This window comes from Xenopus laevis, chromosome 2L (assembly GCF_017654675.1).
Source record: "Xenopus laevis strain J_2021 chromosome 2L, Xenopus_laevis_v10.1, whole genome shotgun sequence".
Classification (NCBI taxonomy): Eukaryota; Metazoa; Chordata; class Amphibia; order Anura; family Pipidae; genus Xenopus; species Xenopus laevis.
The window spans coordinates 43872862-43892177 of NC_054373.1; the positions used below are offsets into that span (position 1 = coordinate 43872862).

Consider the following 19316-nt stretch of genomic DNA (forward strand, 5'->3'; position numbering starts at 1 on the left):
AATAATCAAAAATGTTAAAATCTATTTTCTTTCTCTTTGTAATAATGTAACAGTAGCTTGTACTTGATCCAAAATAAGATATAATTAATCTTTAATGAAGCCAAAACCAGCCTATTGGGTTTATTTATTATTTATATTATTTTCCATTAGATGTAAAGTATGAAGATCCAAATTACGGAATCTGGAAAACCCGAGATCCCCAGCATTCTGGATAACAGGTCCCATACCTGTATAATAAAAACACCACATCACAAAGGGAGTGCTGGTCCAGTAATCGTTCATTCCAAGATATGATTATATTCTGCAAATTTGACTCTGCACCGTCTATTCATCTCATAGGAGTGCAGGACATGGGACTTTATGATATAAATATATATAATACACAAAAGCCATGAATATCCTGTAAATTATATCCTTATAAACGGTGAGTTCTGATGTCATCAGTTATTAACGGTGAGTTCTGATGTCATTTCTGTCACATGAGTCACTGAAACGTGTGTATTATAATAAATAAAGTACCCCCAGTTGCAAAATATGAGGATATTAGAAGTTACCTCGGAGTTCCATGACCAATATAAAAACACTCGGCCTTCGGCCTCGTGTTTTTATATGGTCATGAAACTCCTTGGTAACTTATAATATCCTTATATTTTACAAGAGGGGGTACTTTATTCACTATATAATTTCAGTTATGCACATGGATGTCCAAGCCTGTAGCTTTTGTTTATATGACATCCACATATATTCATTGTGGACAATGCTTGAAATCATTGCGGAGCATGTGATGCATTTATGAGGATTGAGCCTTACTGGCTGTAGAGGTGGCGGCAAATTTCAAACACGGTGCACAATGAATAGGGGAAAGGGATGGGCACATGCCTGAGGCTTACAGCTCACAATTTTCTAGACTGTATGTGTGGACACGGATATATGAATGAAAGCTACAGGCTTGGACATTCAGAGACATATTTTTATATATATATATATATATATATATATATAAACAGCATGGGGTCGGTGCACCCAGAACACAAAATGGATGCCTCAGTGCTGGAACAAAAAACAATCATATACAGATATCAAAAAAAGGTCCGCACACATAGGACTTGAATAAAAAAGAAAAAGTGTAGTTTATTCAACGTTTTCGGCCCAGTCACTTGAGCCGTCCTCAGAGGACGGCTCAAGTGACTGGGCCGAAAACGTTGAATAAACTACACTTTTCTTTTTTATTCAAGTCCTATGTGTGCGGACCTTTTTTGATATCTGTATATATATATATATATATATTATATATATATATATTTATATATATAGGTGTATAAAAAGAAAAGGTTTATTTGTCCAACGTTTCAGTTCCACACAGGAACCTTTGTCCCGAAAAACGTTGGACAAATAAACCTTTTCTTTTTCTACACCCTTATTTTCCTTTTGTCGAAAATCCTGTGAGTGCCATCATTTTGTATCCTGCATTTACTCTCCAAGCTTGAGCACCCAGGTAGTGATTTGTTTTAGGGTGTGCGGCTCATACCCACCAGTATTTATATATATATTTATGTTTTGTGTTGCTTCAACCCTGTAATTTCCTACTTTTTTCCCCAAGTAATGTTTTCCCTCTCAGTCACCAGCACATTTCCTTCTCATATGAGCCACTCAACTTTTATAGAGTGGATAGAGTGTCAGCATTACTCAGCACTTTCAAATCCAGGAAGATTTGGGGTTTCTGAAGACTGTAGATAAATGTAATTGTTCATGCTACAAATCAGTTTAGATTGTAAGCCCTTGAGGCAGAGCACTTATTACCTGATGCCTTGGTTTGTGTGTTAATTGTTGTTAAATACCCTGTGTACAGTAAATGTTTTAATTATAATAATAATGTTATATCAGAACATCAAGTTAAACAGTATGCACCAAACTATTATTCAGTGGAAGGATACACATGTTTTCCAGTACAGGTATGGGATCCGTTATCCGCAAACCCGTTATCCAGAAACCAATTATGTAAAAGCCTTCTCCCATAGACTTTATCCAAACAATTAAAATAATTTTAATAATGATTTGTTTTTTCTCTGTAACAATAAAACAGTGCCTTATACTTGCAAAACCAGCCTATTCGGTTTATTATATATATGTTTACATAATCTTCTAGTAGACATAAGGTAGAAGATCCAAATTATGGAAAGAGCAGTTATCCGGAAAACCCCAGGTCTCAAGCATTCCAGATAACAGGTCCCATACCTGTACTTTGCACTTGAGCCACACACTAAGATATAATTCATCTTTATTACAGGCACACAATCCTATTATTTAATGTTTACATTAACTTTAAGTAGACTTATTGAAGATCCACATTACAAAAAGATCCCTTATGTGGAAAACTCCAGGTCCCAAGCATTCTGGATAATAGATCCCATACCTGTACCATACATTAAGCATTGATTTCAATGGTTTTAAAACTGGCTGTAAATGTTAATTGCTATTGAAGGTAGCATATGCCTGGTTGCTTATATTCTCTCCAGTACTGGTTCTGACAAGTGAAACAATTTAGCAGAAACCAGATGATTAACAGACCTGGAGAAGAACTGACTTCTGCAGATAAAGCACCTTTCCAAATGTGATAGTACATGGCTATGAGGAAGAAGGATAGATAGAGAAGGTGGGATTTAGAGAAAAAAACATACATGGCTGGGGATTAAAATTAGGTATGCACCCAATCCACTATTTTGGATTCGGCCAAACCCCCGAATCCTTTGAGAAAGATTCGGCCGAATACCTAACCGAATCCACATATGCAAATTAGGGGTGGGAAGGGGAAAACATTTTTTACTTCCTTATTTTGTGACAAAAAGTCACACGATTTTCCTCCTCCATCCCTAATTTGCTTATGCAAATTAGGATTCGGTTCAGCAAGGCAAAAGGATTCGGCCGAATCCTGCTAAAAAAGACCGAATCCTGGCCAAATCCCGAACCAAATCCTTGATTCGGTGCATCCCTAATTGAAACCATGGCATCCATGCAATTAAGACACCTCCTGCTTTATCATCTATGTTCTTATATTCCGCTCCCTGTTCCTGTCCTGTGCAGATAATTTTTTAAAAATAAGATAAAATGTATTTATTGATTCTGAACAACTTATGAGCTGGTAAGGTTACTACCATATGTTATGTAGTTACAGAGTCTGTGTGGCTTTATATACTGTATATAACTTAGCATCCTCAATAAAAAGTTATTAAAAACATGATACAACGCTCAATGTTTATTTTGATGATAGATCCTGTGTAATTTTGACTGCAGTTAGTTTCTAAGTAATCTCAGTTCTACAGTTACACTGGTCTGCATTTTGAAAGATAAGGTTTAATGAGGATATGCTTATCGTGTGTAAAGAACATCTCTACTCTGCATATTTGTATTTTCCCAGTCGAATGGGAGATACTAGACTCCCAACGTTGCTACTTTCATCACTGTGAGATTTAGGGGCCTATTTATCATGCTGTGTAAAACACAGGAGAAAAAACATCACCAGTGATGTTGCCCATAGCAACCAATCAGATGTATGTTTTTGTTTTCTAACTTGTAGGTGACTGTAGAAATCTAATTTCAGATTGGTTGCTATGGGCAACATCACCAGTGATCTTTTTCTCCAATGTTTTGCAAAGCATGATAAATAGGCCCCTTGGATTAGGGCCACATACGGTAATAAGGTTTATCTGGCCTGTTTTTTAGTAACCCAGGTGGGAAAATGATGCCTAGTGCTAGGAGACTGAAAGGAGTCGTTCAACTTCCAAACACTTTTTCAGTTCAATTCTTTTCAGATCGTTCTCCAGAAATAAAGACTGTTTTTCAATTTCTTACTTTTTTTTTTTTTTTTTTTTTACCATTTTATCGAAATCTAAGATTCCCCTCTCTGGTGTTTGAGTCTGGCAGCTCAGGGATTCAGGTGCAGATTCTGCTAAATTCGGTTAAAATTTTGCAACATTTAGTTGATACAATACCAGCCTTCCTAAAGGGGTTGGTCATCTTCCAGCACTTTTTTCAGTTCAATTGGTTTAAAATAGTTCACCAAAAATAAAGACTTTTTCCAATTAATTTCTATTTTCTATGTGTGACCATTTTTCTAAAATTGGCATCAAAGTCTGTTTTCTATTCACATGTATGACTCGGCTGTCAGAGCTCTTAAAGGAACATGTGACAAGGATTTTGTGAATAGACCCTTGTAAGAGCTTAAAAGTGATTGAGAATTTCACTTATGGTACATTTGAACACTAATAAAGAACAGTAACTTGCAGCAAGTCTTTTGTGCTGCTTTTATTATACAGCTTTTTATGTCTGGGTGACAGGTCCACTTTAACAACCAGAAGAATAAAGGAGACTGCATAAACTATATTACACTTATAACCAACCAATGTGCACATGGCATTTTTGCTGGTATGTGACGCCCGTGCAGAAGTGTCACACACACACACAAACACAGACACAGGCAGGACGGCAATGGAGCTGGTGTTGATGATGCTGCCAAGTAGGGAAATGCCTGCATGACAACTAGGAGGATGCCACGATACTTGCATTTATATATGAATGTCACCATTTCTACAATCACACTGCATGACAGATACACTAGTATAATATTGATGATGGCATGCCCCTTATCTATGCCTTTAAATTTCATAAAATTCACCAAGGACTTGTTTAGACCAATGTTTTAGTCTAATATTACTCTCAATTGGTTACTCAATGCACTGCATAGATCAGGACACTAACTGCTATTAACCCTTCCAGCACCGGCCTGCTCTCTGTCATGCCATTTGTTGCCATGTAAACATTAACACATATCAAAGAACCCTATATGGGGCTGGCACTATGAACTTTTTATAACTGTAACAGTAGTAAATTCACAAGTCCGCACACACTCTATATATCTGCAGTCAGGGACACAGCCCCTCTTTTTAATAATGTTTCACCAGAATGATCGTTTCCCTAAAGTCACCCGAAGTTGCCTCACGAGGAAACTTCGAGCGAATTCGGAAAGCCGAAGCGATCCGAGTGCCATCCAGCTGGCGATTTACATTTTCCCGAAATAGCAGTGTGTGTCTCTGCCCTTAAAGGAGAAGAAGAGGCTTTGTGCACTTAGGGGTGACAAATGTTAGTCACTCCCAAGTGATTGTATTGACTTACCTGAAACCCTGGGCCGGTGCTCCTATCAGCAGAAAACAACACCAGCCTGGGGTTATACCAGTGAGCACCACGGAGCGATCCTCTTCTGACTTCTTCTTTCTTCAAATTTCCCGGGTCAAACACATGCGCAGTTGAACAAAATAGCCGACTTGTTAGTTAAAGTTCGTCTTTTCGTTCTACTGAGCATGCGCAGCCGTGCAAAGAAAGAGGAAGACAGAAGAGGATCGCTCCGTGGTGCTCACTGGTATAACCCTGGGCCGGTGCAGTTTTCTGCTGATAGGAGCACCGGCCCATGGTTTCAGGTAAATCAATATAATCACTTGGAGGTGCCTAACATTTGGCACCCCCAAGTGCACAAAGCCTTTCCTTCTCCTTTAAGGTTAATAAATACCCACCTGGTACTGCCGTCAAATCACACAGGGATATAAAATCTCTGTAACTACATTGACTGATTAAAATCTCTGCCACTGTAAACTCTGCTGTGAATCATGTCCACCACACAGTAAACTCCATGTGCGGCACCACACAGCCAGAGCACATGGAGCGGTGGCAGTACTTGTCATGATTCAAATATGCCGATATGTGTCACAGGGATCAACTTGATCCTTTCTGTGCCTGTGCTTTGTACTGGTTCAGAACTCAAATGCTTGTAGTGGCATGTCTGTGCTGATTATCTTCCCAGTAAGCATGTTTTCTGCACATCAGGAATTATAATTCCTAGCACTCCCTGACAGCTGAACTACTAGGATAACGCAGTACTTCACTCACCTGCATCATAGAAGGTGTCCAGAACAGCAGTCTCCCCAAAGTCCAGCTCCCCAAAGTTGACAATACTAAGATGTGCCCCTTCTCCCTCACAGGCTCGACGCAGGCAGTGCAGCGCCCCAGACTCCGGGCTGCCCCCCATCGCTGACTTTGGGCTGTCGTTGAGTACATAGACCACACGCAGGGACCTCTGCTTGCTCAACCACTGGTTGCCTTCACATACCGCCCCCGCAGAGGGTTCCGAAACAGGGCAAGTGGGGAAAGCCCCACCTGGGAGTTCAGCTGAGCCTACCTGCTCCCTACTACCAACTCCTGATTCACTGGGTGCTTGCACTGTCACATAGGGGTTGGTGGCCTCCATGCTGATTGGTGTTGTTATAAGATATGTCCCTCTTTACATGGGCACAGAGGAGAGCAGGACACACAGCCAAAGAACAAACAATATCCCTCTATGCAAAATAGTGATTAGGATGTTGATATGAGGCAGGTGGGCGAATCATGTCATATGCCTTTAAGAGCCAAACATTTTATGAAGCCCCCAGGAGCCAGTCTATTGCTGTGCAGGAGCAAGGCTTGTCTTTAATGGAAGTTGCTGGAGCTGTGAGGGGGGAATGGAACAGTACCTCTTGTGACAAGTCCAAATCCGAGAGGCTGAGATCTAGTCCCGGAACAGCAGCTGGGACACAAGTTTGGAGACACAAGTGGAGGCAGCTCTTACGCTTTAGATGTCCCACTGTCAAATGGTTCCGGCCAGCGGCAGCACATTGTTTGAGGGATGTGTCAGTGAGATAAGTTTAGAGCTGGGCACTTGCATGTGCACTGGGGAGATAATGAGAGCCAGTCACTGCACAGCTATTTCCTCTCAAGTATATTATCTACGTATTATTGACATTGCTCAGACTGCTCAGCTGCACGGCTCACACAGCTCAGCCCATTCCCTGGCCTCTGGGGAAACTTTGCTCTCTGTCTCTTCCTCAGGCAGCAGCCGGCATCCCATCTCCTTGTACTACAGGTTTGTGGCAATGGGAGTCGCCCAGCCGTCCCTCCTACTCGTGATAGCCACGCCTACTCCGTGACTGCCAATCCGCAACCCGATAGTGTTTCCTGTAAAGCGTGCGTGTGAGGTTTTCCTTCTCTCTCCCCCTAAGGGACAGGGGAAGCCGGGGCGGAACGGGGACAGGTTCCAGTTAACTCCCTAACCACCAAAAGGCAGAGCAAAATAGTCGCAGTCATTTACTATTTAGAAAAAGGGGAACAGATATTTACATGAATACCGAACGCCTACAGAATTAGTATGCCGTGTGGCTGTCAATTGTGGTGCTGGCTGCACACACTGTTTTATAAGTACAACAGGGGCATCTGGGAAGAGGAAGTGCCTCATGGAAAGGGTTACCAGGTCTAATATTCAAAGTCAGCTACAAAACCAGCCCAAAACTAGCCAAGAGGCACAATATGTGCAGTGAAAAAAGTCACTTTTTCGCATATTTTTCCATGAAGCTTCAAACCCCGTCTGGGGTTTAAATTAGTAGCCCAATTTGGCTGGAAAACCGCCAACCTGGCAACCCTGCTTCATGAACGTGCCCTTTCGTCTCCAGTACGTGTGCCCATGGGTTTCATGATTTAGTTTGCCAGTGTAAAATAAACAAGCATGGTGTGACTTTACCTCACAAGACAGACATAAACACTGTATTCATTGTTATATGAAATGAAACAAAAAAATACAAAGTTAGGAACTGGTCTGAGGACAACTTTACTTTTTGGAAAAAAAATGTATAAAGAGGTTCAATGGAAGTTTACAAATTCTGTGGGTCGAAGTGAGACAGAAAGAAGGATTCAACATAAGAGCTGCCAATATTCCTAGGACTCATCTTCCAGCTTCAAAGCCATTAGCCTAAGGCACTGGGGGCTCAGATGTAAATATTTGTTCTGAAGAAGAAGAAGAAGCTCTAGACACTGCAGAAGAATTAAGGGTCCTGCAACTGATAGGGATTTCAATGTATGTAAATAAATTTCCCAACTCAGGGATAATACATCTACCACCTCCACATGCTGGCAACAGGCTCTAGAGAAGAACCGTAGCAGTTTGGTGTTCCCAGATTGATATTATAACTCCTGGAATGTACTGGTCTGTCATATCTATAAGTTTCCCTTTGGCCCACTTTATAACTGGCACAGACCTGCTCCTGGTTCCCCCCTGATTCTTGCTATATGCAACAGTCACTTCATTGTCTTACCTGTTTTTGAGTGCAGGACATCATCAAATTTCAGAAGGGTTTAGTGGATAGATCTGAGTTCCAGATGTTTTTTGCCATTGTGAGTGATCAGCGAATCAGTATTTACAGGCCATAATGGTACAGAGTCAGACTGGCAAGAGAAACATTGCATCTCCCCACGGGCTTCAGACAACAGAAACAGCCCTTCCTTTTTTCCACCATAGACTTGTATATTACCTGTATTATAACATTTAGCTCTATCTACATTTATTTTGGGAGGGGGCCTTGGATGACTGTATGGGGCACAGTTGGCTATGCATAGAATTTACCCTTAAAACACATAATGGGTTTCTGAATAACGGATTCCATACCTGTACTAAACTAAATGAATAATCCCCTGGGGCCGGGAGAGGAGCAACCTAGCTTTATTCAAGGACAAGGGGTTAGTGGGCTGAGTAACCAAAAAGTTGCAGCAAGGCTGAATTAACATTTTTGTTCCTAGAGAGCCACCTGCTGGTTTATTATCAGATACAACTTTGTGTAAGCAATAATGTCCCAGTGTCAGATAATGCTACCTAGAGTATTTTGTTTTGGGGCTAGTGGTCAGGATGAGGTGGGACTTTATGACACAACAAAGAGAACATATTGTGATCCTTGCATTATAGTATAGTTGTGGAGTTTATAGGGCTAATTTTCAACAGAAATTCCCATCATTTTAGCAACTATTCAATTGTGAATTTGCCTGTGGCACTGTTACATCTGATGAGTCCTAACACAAAATTGTGCTTATACGTTTTTACAAATCAAACGCAATCTAAACCGGCAGGATGGGGAGTGTGCATTATTCAGTGCTCGCCATTAAAATAATGTTTAGTGTGTGATTCTTTAGGCGCAAGGCTGCTGCACTCATTGACACAGCATGCAGTTGGACCCCTGGAATTACTTCCACCTTCAGGGTGCTAGTAGCTCCAATGTTCCCCTGTGTCAACAGGCACACTTGCATGGCATTCATTAGAACAGACTGTGCGAAAGCAGTGGAGCAAATTCGTGCAAGGATTGCGTTAAGGGCAAGTACACACAACAATTGCATCTGGGTTCATAAATGAAGCCTTAAGCCTCTGACAATAAAGAGTTTATTTATTAAAGGGCTCATTTAAAGGGCTCATTTATTTATTAAAGGGCTCATTTACAACGGCAGACGCAATTGTGGCCACACAAAAATTGACACGTCATTCCAAATATTGATATGGGTGTCTAAACATGCACCACAAACACGCATATTTGTGCTGATCACCATTGTGCAGTGATGAGTAAAGGCCTTGTGACACTAAGCAAAGGATAATAATTGCTACAGGAGGCAGGAACCCCCAGACAGGAGAATATAGTAGGAAAACTATCAGAGACCAAAACACTCAAAAGGTTTATTGTACTGACACTGTTTACAGAGTGGAACTAGTTAGTATAAATGTGGGAAACGTAATAAAAAGTGTTAATCATGAGCATTATGCAAAGCATTTTTCCTTTGTGTGTATGTTATATAGCTTTCGTGAACTAATGAAGATATTTATCAACTCTGTAAATTTCTTGCTTGTGGGTTCCTCTCTCATTTAATGTACCCTTGCCAGTCACATTCTTATATTAACAGCGAGACTGGCACACTAGTTGTTTGTATATCTGGCCACATTTTGACTCCCAGAATGGCTCCCTAGTTGTTTATGTTAACAATTAGCAAGACTGCCAAATTAAAGTCTGCCATAATTAACAGGTCTTAAAGAGTAAAAAATAAAAAATACACTTATCTACTGGTAATAAATGTATTTTTTATTTTTACTCTTTAAGACCTGTGAGTGCGCAATTCATTTTGTTGTGTGTGTGTGTATATATATATATATATATATATATATATATATATATATATATATATATATATATATATATATATATATATATATATATATATATATATATATATATATATATATATATATAAATAAAATGCAGGGATTGACAGCACTCCAAGGAAATACATCAAGTCAATAAATGATTATATATATATATATATATATATAGATAGATAGATAGATAGATAGATAGATAGTGAATAAAGTACCCCCTCTTGTAAAATATAAGGATATTATTAGTTACCGAGGAGTTTCATGACCATATAAAAACACGAGGCCGAAGGCCGAGTGTTTTTATACAGGTCATGGAACTCCGAGGTAACTTCTAATATCCTCATATTTTACAACTGGGGGTACTTTATTTATTATAATACACAAATTTTAGTAAGTCATGTGACAGAAATGACATCACTACTCACAGTTTATAACTGATGACATCACTACTCACCGTTTATATAGTGAATAAAGTACCCCCTTTTGTAAAATATAAGGATATTATAAGTTACCGAGGAGTGTAACTCCGAGGTAACTTCTAATATCCTCATATTTTACAACTGGGGGTACTTTATTTATTATAATACACAAGTTTCAATGAGTCATGTGACAGAAATGACATCAGAACTCACCGATTATAACTGATGACATCAGAACTCACCGTTTATAAGGATATAATTTACAGGATATTCATGGCTTTTGTGTATTATATAGTGAATAAAGTACCCCCTCTTGTAAAATATAAGGATATTATAAGTTACCGAGGAGTTTCATGACCATATAAAAACACGAGGCCGAAGGCCGAGTGTTTTTATACAGGTCATGGAACTCCGAGGTAACTTCTAATATCCTCATATTTTACAACTGGGGGTACTTTATTAATTATAATACACAAATTTTAGTGAGTCATGTGACAGAAATTACATCACTACTCACCGTTTATAACTGATGACATCACTACTCACCGTTTATAAGGATATAATTTACAAGATATTCATGGCTTTTGTGTATTATAAGGATATAATTTACAGGATATTCATGGCTTTTGTGTATTATAGATATATATACACACAAGTCCAAGGGTTGCCAGCACTCTCGATAAAGTTGCTTAAATTTGCCTGGGTGCAGTGCCAATAAATTATCCATAACTACTACAAGAAGGTCCGCACTCTCAGGACTTATAAAAATTATAATATTTATTATAAATGACGATCCATCGAGTGGCTCTCGATTTCTCCTCCCTGGCTAGCTCCTATAGAGGAGGCAGGGAGGAGAAATCGAGCGCTGCCCGATGGATCGTCGCCATGTCGCCTTCTCAGAAGAGCAGTGCAAGCGGAGTATCGGTAAGATATTTCTTAATAAAGTCTTTGCGAATGTAAAGTTAAATGTGTGTTGGTGGGTTTTTTTTCCGTTAAACTAATTTTTTTATTAAAAAAAATGTCATGTTACAGTTCCTTTAACTTAGGGGTCATTTACAACCTGCAAGTGCTCTTTCAGACACAAATGGTATGTTGTTTTACCCACAATGCAACATTTTCACCCATAATTTCAATGTAATCGTGGTTGCAAGGAGTGATGCACTGGCACAACTGGGGCCAATGCCTGAAATTTCATGCAAACTAGATGCAATTGTGCTGAAGTCTGGTAGTTGAAATTTCTGTTTTTCTAGTTGTGGCTTTGCAAATTTTCCCTCAGTCATTGTACCATGAAAGGTATTTGCTGCAAAAGTCACTCCTAGCACTTGTGTATACTGCTCGGCCACGCTCAGTCCCTCCTGACTTCAGTTATGAATTAAGTGTGGCTATTGATGAAGGGGAAGGTATCTCCATGGTTCCCACAGTGGCCTGTGTCAATTGCAGCAGTGATCTTGCACCTAAATAACTAGTTGCATGCGTGATTATTATGCCAAACACCAGAAATGAGGCCGACTGGACAGCATGTGTACTAAATCATTACACACAAAGAAATCCATTTCAAGGTTCTCATATATTTTCATATCTCTTCTGACCCATAATTGAACTTGCTTTATGGCAGGAATTTCACACTCAGACTTATAGTCAGTATCCCATATAACAAAGCAGGAGCAATCAACATTTATTTAAAGGAACAGAATACCTTCTTCTTCAGTGAATTAGCTGAACATACTTTATGCCTATTGTATTAATCACAAAAAAATCATACATCGTGTACAATCTGAATGGCTTTGCATATTTATTCTGTTAATGTAGTGACAATATATATATATATATATATATATATATATATATATATACAGTATGTTTGGCCAAAAAGATATCAAGCCTGCCACCACGTCAAGGTAGACTCTCTGAGCAGGACCCTAACCTACTCTATCCTAATTATTAGATAATATTCTATTTAACTCTGTCAGTTCTACACTGACCTACACAAACAAATCCCCAAACAATTAAATATTAGAGGAAGGCAAAAAAAAAAACCCATCTGTGTCCAACATGGATCAGATTGGGAAAAAAAATCCTTCCTCACTCAGGGACTAATCCTCACAGGATAGTCCCAGGTTGAATATTCTCTATCTATCCTATTTATCTGTCTATGTGTCTGTCCATCAGTCTGTCAGTCTGTCTCTCTGTCCATCCTTCCGTCTGTCTGTCTATACTTGTTTTATGCTGTTTCTCCTATACTGCCCTTACATTTTATCACTTTAGTACCTCTGTTATTATATTGATGTGACTTGTGCTTTTATGACTCCTACATCCTGCCATCTTATTCTGTTTATAAATCTTTCCTCCCATTTTGATTTATTACCACGGATGATAAGGTTGAAAAAGTTCAACCCTTCCCTCGTACAAGTATTATAAACAGAGGAAGGCAAAAGCCATCTACCTCCAATATGGCTCAGATGTGGAAAATCCTTCCTGGCTCCAATATGGCAACTGGTATTGCCCATAGATGAAATATGTAAAAAAACTATTTTCAGTCTGGCACCATATCCCCTTGTCATCAGTTTTATGTGTCAGTGTCTGTTTATATTGCCTGCAACTATCCTTTGCAATTATAATCTGATTGTATTCATGTTATTAAGTGAGAGCCCTTTAGTTATATCCCTTGGCCGAACATATTAGATGTACCTGATGGAAATTGAGTTGGATCCAAGGAGAGGTGAGATGTAGAACCTGTAATGGGCTAAAAGAAAGCAGGAGTTGCTCAATGTTGTGTCCTGAAATATTGATATTAAAGGAGAACCAAATCCATGCTAATAAAAACCCCTACCCCCTTACCCAGCATAGACCCCCTCCCTGCTGCCCCCAGCCTAGGTGGCACCTTTGGTAAATGCCCCTATCTCTTTACTTACCCCTCGGTGCAGATTCAGGGCATCAGAGTTCACAGGCTTCTTCTCTTCTCTCTTCTTCTCTTCAGTAATCTATGGGAATAGAGCGTCATAATGGCGCATGCGCAGTTGGAGCAATCTGCTGTTTCGCGACAACTGCGCATACGCCGAAAGTCACAGGATTTACCATAGCGCCAGAATAAGATCCAAATATTACTGAAGAGAAGAAGATGGCACCTGTGAACTGTCATGCCCTAAATCTGCACCTAGGGGTAAGTAAAGAGTGAGGGGCATTTACCAAAGGTAACATCTAGGCTGGGGGAGCAGGGAGAGGGGTCTATGTAGGGTAGGGGGTAGGGTTTTTTTATTAGCACTGGTTTGGTTCTTTTTTAATTGTGACAGTGGGATGTATGAGATGTGTGGCTGAAGGTGAGGGCCACACTGGATCTAGGGGTAGGCAGAAGCAAGTGCCTCAGGTGAACAGTTGGATGTGAGACTGAAGAGGGAGCAGATTACTTGCAGAGAGAACTGCCAACAAGTGGTAAGAGTTGTAGCAGGTGAAAGTGAGCAGCAGTGGTGCACACTGAGAGGCAACAGATAAGGGCCAATGTTTTAGGCCAAAAATATATATATAATATATAAGATAGGGCAAGTCATGAGTGCTAAAGATGGAGGCTAGTGGAGGAGCTGATTGTCTGCTGAGAGCACTCAGGATTGCCAGCAAGTGGCGGCAGGGAGGAGTAAACAGAGGTGGTGCACAAAGAGCAGGGGAAGGGGGGTCTAAGAACTTAAAAAACTTAACTGATCTTATTGAACTCTGGGCTCACTCAAAAATAGGGCAAGAAATGGAGACTGTTGGTAAGAGTCAGAGATGGACAAGGGCCAAAGATGGAGGCGTGGTGATAAGGACCAGATCTAGGTTTAATAGACAGGGCCAAAGATGGGTGCCGATGGAGAAAAGCAGAGATGGGGCAATCATAGGGACTGATGTTATGGACATGAAATGGAGGCCAAAAGATGATGGGCAAGGGCCAGAGGTAGAGGCAATGATGGTGGCTGGCTCTAAGAGGTAAAAATGGCTGTCTGTAGAAATGTACCCATACGAAGCCGTGACAGGTGGTCCTGGTGCTGGATTTTTCAAATGCTCAGATGTTTTCATCTTCACTGTTCTTCAATGGAGACTGGATAGAATAAAATGACAGGGTTAAATGATGTTAATGGTTGGTAAATATAGCTAAAGAAACCTGACTTTCTTCAAGTGGCTCAGCTCTTCCAACTGTCATTCAGATATGATAACTCCATGCTTTTCTCATATGAAGAATCGCTGCCCGCCTCTTCCATGAGCATCCTCGGCTGCTTGAAATATTTCTTGTCTAGTGTTAACTGTAGTAAAGAAAACATTTATCTGTTATTATTGAATGCACATTTTTATATTGATCAGTTTAAAGATGTTATCACATTAGATTCAATTCACATGATTTCATATTGCTGAGTATTAAACACTCAAATATCATATATAGATATTATTGCCAAATGGATTTTATTAGTTCTAATTCCATTACTATATATTTTTGGTTTTGAAAAGTTTTGGGGAACCAGTAATATTGTAGTCCAGTTTATTCTTCACTTTATATGCTGGGAGGAACACAGTCTGTACCTGGGCAAAGAGATTGCTGCCTTGCCACACACACACACACACACACACACACACACATATATATATATATATATATATATAATACAAATTGGGGAGTTGTTGGTGTTTATCTCTTGCTACCAATCTTCAATTTATTGAGCCCAGTTTTGACAAAAGTTTGGAGCAAATTACTTAGGGGAATTATATTCTTATTTTTAACTCCAAAAATGTTTCATTATTTTCTGAAAAAACATTCACAGCAAAATATACTGATACTTTACCCAAGATTACTTTTACACAGTACATGCAATGTCTTGCATATTGCAGTCAGGTACTTACTTCTGCAGGATAGAGAGGTGGTGGTACTTCCTGGCGTTCCAGCTGCTCCCAGTTGATGGAATTAAAAACTGGGTGTGCTCGAATGTTTCCAATAAAGCCAAGACGCTTCTCTGGGTCCTTCTCTAGGAGCTGAAGAAAAAGAATATTTATATATTTACTCATTTCTACTGAAGTGAAGCTCTGTACTTGCTATTACTCAGTGACATATTTTTGTCCAGTGCACAGGACCTCATCCCACCCACTGGCCCTAATGCACATGCGCAGGAAGTGTGACATAGTGTATGTGGAAGGAAGTGATGTCATATGCATGCACGTTATGTCACTTTCCACCATGCATGGGCTCTGCAGCCCTCTAGGTTCCCCCCTCCTTTGCTACCAGACTTAGTAAACAAGCCTTGTGGCAGCGGGAAAACTGTTTAAAAATTAATTTTTTTACCATATATGCAGTGTTGGACTGGGACACCAAGGGCCCACCCAAAAAGAATAGACCAGGGGCCCACCAAGAAGATTTAGACCAGGGGTCCACACTTAGTACTATTATTCTTCCTCTTCTCGCTCAGCCTCTATTCTCCTAGTCTCTTTAGTTATACATACTATAATCTATTATTCCATCTATTTAGCCTCTTTGTTTTCATAGAAATAGGGAATGGCCATGAAATAAGTCAAATGTTTAGCAGCATGAGGGCCCACTGACACCTGGGCCCACTGGGACTTTTCCTGGTAACCCTGTGGGCCAGTCCGACACTGCATGTATGCACCCAAGGGTCCCCCCTTAAAGCTTCTGTTTTGGGCACAGGCCCACGGATGCTTAAATATAAATATGGCCCTGCCAGTAGTATCCCCTCATCGTAATGAGCCAGTCAGACTGCAGGGTATCCCACAGCCATGAATGTGAGGATTAGAGCTGCTACTAGAACAATAGGAGCGCCATTATGTACCGGGAAATAGATTTATTATAGCAGCACTAGGGACTCTTGTACCCACCTTGTGCAGAAGATCTTTTATTTCAGCACCAAGACATTTCGGGAAAAGGGGCTCATCATGGATAACTGATGAAGTGAATGGTGTCATGCCGGTGGCCATTTTACAGATGACAATTCCTAGCGACCACCAGTCTGCTCCGGCATCGTAGCCTCTCCGTTGTAAAACCTTGGGAAGACAGAGCAGATTATTTTTCACCACACTCTTAAGAATGTTCTGGATTATTACTGCTAAAACCTTAATGGGTATTTAACTAAACCTTTATACAATGATTCTGTCACTTATCACATGACCATTTGTACTGGTAAGTCCACACAGGGTGTTTTGGGTAGATTTGCGCCGCCTAAAATGAAAAAACGCCGGTGCTAATCATGCGGCGATTCGTTTTCCAAAGTCGTCAGAAATTTTGTGAGGCTACTTTGGAAAACGAACCACCGCGTGTGATTAGCGCCGGCGGTTTTTCATTTTAGCCGGTGCAGAGTCAGGGAAGGCGTTTGGGGAGATTGGTGACCGCAAAAACGAGGTGATTAGTCGCCTGGCGACCAAATCTCCCTAAAACGGCCAGTGTGGCCTGACCCTAAAACTAAAGAACATGCTACAAACTCTGAATACAAAGCAGTTGAAGTGATGATAAAATCAATGTAAAATAGCAAAGAGATCAGGTTTTCTAATTCCTCTGAGCTATATAATTTTATTCAGAGCAACTCACCTCTGGGGCCATGTATTGCACTGTTCCAGCCTTGCCTTTAACTTTCGTCTGGCCAAACATTCCCTCTACAGCCACACCAAAGTCAGCGATCTTTATGTGTCCCTCGCCGGTCAACAGGATGTTATCCAGTTTGATGTCCCTGCAAGGAAGACATTAAGTTTTAGGAAATGCTAATGGGGTTTTAGGGAACAAACACAGGTGGTAGAAGTTGATCCCCATCCTTGAAGCCTATTAACTCCTGACTATAAAAAATCAGTGACCCTCATTATAACACCTCTTCCATGAATGCTAAAAATCCAAAAATTATAGAGCAGAGGACACAAATTCCCTTTTAATGGTAGAGAGGAGTGGATAGAAGAGATGGATATGGATATATATATTTTGAATGTTAACAAGAAATATTGCTGATGCCCAGTGGATAGGTTAATATATGCCCAGACACAGATTGTAAGCTCTAACAGCAGAATCCTCATTACCTCTTTTATTGGTCAATATTTGTATTTCTATTCTACAGTGTTGTGACTATGCTGTGAATATATATAATAATAATAATAGTATCACACATGATTAATTATATCTAGGTTTAAACTTCTTGGCCCTTCCATTCTAAAATGAATACAACACTGACTGATTTTTTCCCTAATTGCGTCTTTACTGCCAGTCTATAAAGTCCTCAAAGCTGAACATGTAGAAGAAGAAATAAATGTTGCAGAAAAATAATAGCAGAGTATTGGATACATTTTACTTACCGATGGACAATCCCGTTGGCGTGGAGGAACTGCAGGCCGCATATGATCTCTGCTGTGTAGAATCTTTGCAAATAAAAAAAATCAAACAAAAAGTCAGCCAGTTGGCATTCTCATACTGAATAAATACATTTCCTGATATACTCTTTGTAACATTCTTTCTTCACCACCATAAGTGTGCTTACACTGTACTATAACATCCAGTACACTAGTTACTGACCAGTGGGTCTCAGAAGCAGCACTGACCAAGAATAGCCCCATGTGAGTTTCTATTGGTCAGACTCATAATAAAATATAATCATAAAACTGTGGCTTGAGGGAAAGGTTCAGGTGTGCTAGCTTGGGGTTTACCCACCAAGGCCTCACATGCTCCTTCCAAGCATAAAACCCCAAAAATGTGTTTTGCTAGTTAGGGTCCTAATACAATTTATTAGGGGTCATTTTCAATGCCCTATGCAGTGCAAAGTGCAATAAATGACTATAATCTGGAAACATGGTCTTTGATCAACTTATAAGAAGGAACCACTGGAGAAAGGAAAAGTATTTTGCTATGTTGGCACATTTTTTAGCAAATAGAATCCTGACCCATTTTAATCTTTCTGTATGAAACTATAGATAATTATGGAATCTCTCTCAGGTACCATTGTCCCCACATTCCTGTACATACAGTGAGTCACTTACGTTATAGCGTCCATCTTCAGTTTCCCTGTGCGCTTAATGAATTTCTCCAAGCTGTTTCCACTGGCATACTCCATCACAATGCATGCAGCCAGCTGGTAACGGAGACAAAGAGGAAGAAAGTGAAACACAGATCATTTGGATAAACCTTGGGGTTATTTTTTTTTTTGCACAATTTTCTTGGCGCTATTCTTTACCTTTGTTTGGAAAGCTGCATGCGCGTGACAGAGGAATGGGCATCCAGAAGCCATCCTCAGTATTCGCACCTCCTTGGCAATCGATTTTCTATCCTCTGCTTTGTGTATCACCTTCATGGCTACAGGTTGGCTCTTGTTGGAACAAGTTGCCAACATTACCTGGCAAAGGAAGAAGAAAAAATAAATGATTAGAGGGTCCCTTCTAGGGACACAACAACTAAATGCAAATATGTTTGCTTCTGTGGCAATATAAATTCCAATCTGTTATATTGTAGGCTGCAAAACTAATACCTTGTAAATAAGTGGCAAATATAACTACTACTATCAGGCCTGGAACTAGTGGAAGGCACCGGTACTCTCTCCTCTTGTCACCACACCCCCAGTGTGGCCGGCCAAGGTTGCCTAGGGCATCTGGTTGAATTGGCCTGCCCCTGACTACTATTATGGCAAATAAAGTCTGTCATATTATTAGGGCCGATTTAAAGAAACTGCTAGGTGAGAGAATATTGGATTGAATGTTTAGAGTGAAGATTTACAGCCTTTTTGGTTTAACATTTGCTAGTGCCCTGTTACAGATAAACAAAACTCACTCTTCTATTGCTCAAGACATATCCAAGGAGTAAATAAGCATTCAACCTTAAAGGGGTGCTTCACCTTTTAAGTATGTTATAGAATGGCCAA

At 40.0% G+C, this 19316-nt stretch overlaps 2 protein-coding genes across 2 annotated transcripts in view; both read right to left on the minus strand.

Annotated features, from left to right (window-relative positions):
• LOC108708008 (mitogen-activated protein kinase kinase kinase 15) overlaps positions 1 to 7142 on the minus strand; it is an 89494-nt gene extending 82352 nt beyond the window's left edge. Inside the window, exon 1 of the mRNA XM_018246245.2 lies at positions 5938 to 7142. Coding sequence (XP_018101734.1) covers positions 5938 to 6295 — 358 coding nt within the window. The 5' untranslated portion in view covers positions 6296 to 7142. The remainder of the gene's footprint in view (positions 1 to 5937) is intronic.
• A 6548-nt stretch (positions 7143 to 13690) lies between these two features.
• Positions 13691 to 18796, minus strand: LOC108705807 (protein kinase C theta type-like). The gene is made up of 7 exons (XM_041581794.1): positions 18636 to 18796; positions 18442 to 18533; positions 17764 to 17826; positions 17015 to 17153; positions 16309 to 16473; positions 15325 to 15453; positions 13691 to 14732 (listed from the first exon to the last, which is right to left on the minus strand). The coding sequence occupies exons 1-7, from the start codon at positions 18789 to 18791 to the stop codon at positions 14613 to 14615; spliced, it is 864 nt and encodes a 287-aa protein (XP_041437728.1). The 5' UTR covers positions 18792 to 18796; the 3' UTR covers positions 13691 to 14612.
• Between the last annotated feature and the right edge of the window lie 520 nt (positions 18797 to 19316).

Bases quoted from the DNA above. Each gene is read 5' to 3' on its own strand.
- LOC108705807 (XM_041581794.1), bottom strand. From the start codon at position 18,791: ATGTTGGCAACTTGTTCCAACAAGAGCCAACCTGTAGCCATGAAGGTG. The intron at 18,534-18,635 runs GTAAAGAATAGC...CTCCGTTACCAG, and splicing joins ATGCAGCTTTCCAAACAAAG to CTGGCTGCATGCATTGTGAT. The intron at 15,454-16,308 runs GTGGGTACAAGA...CTTTTTCTTCAG, and splicing joins TAAAAGATCTTCTGCACAAG to CTCCTAGAGAAGGACCCAGA.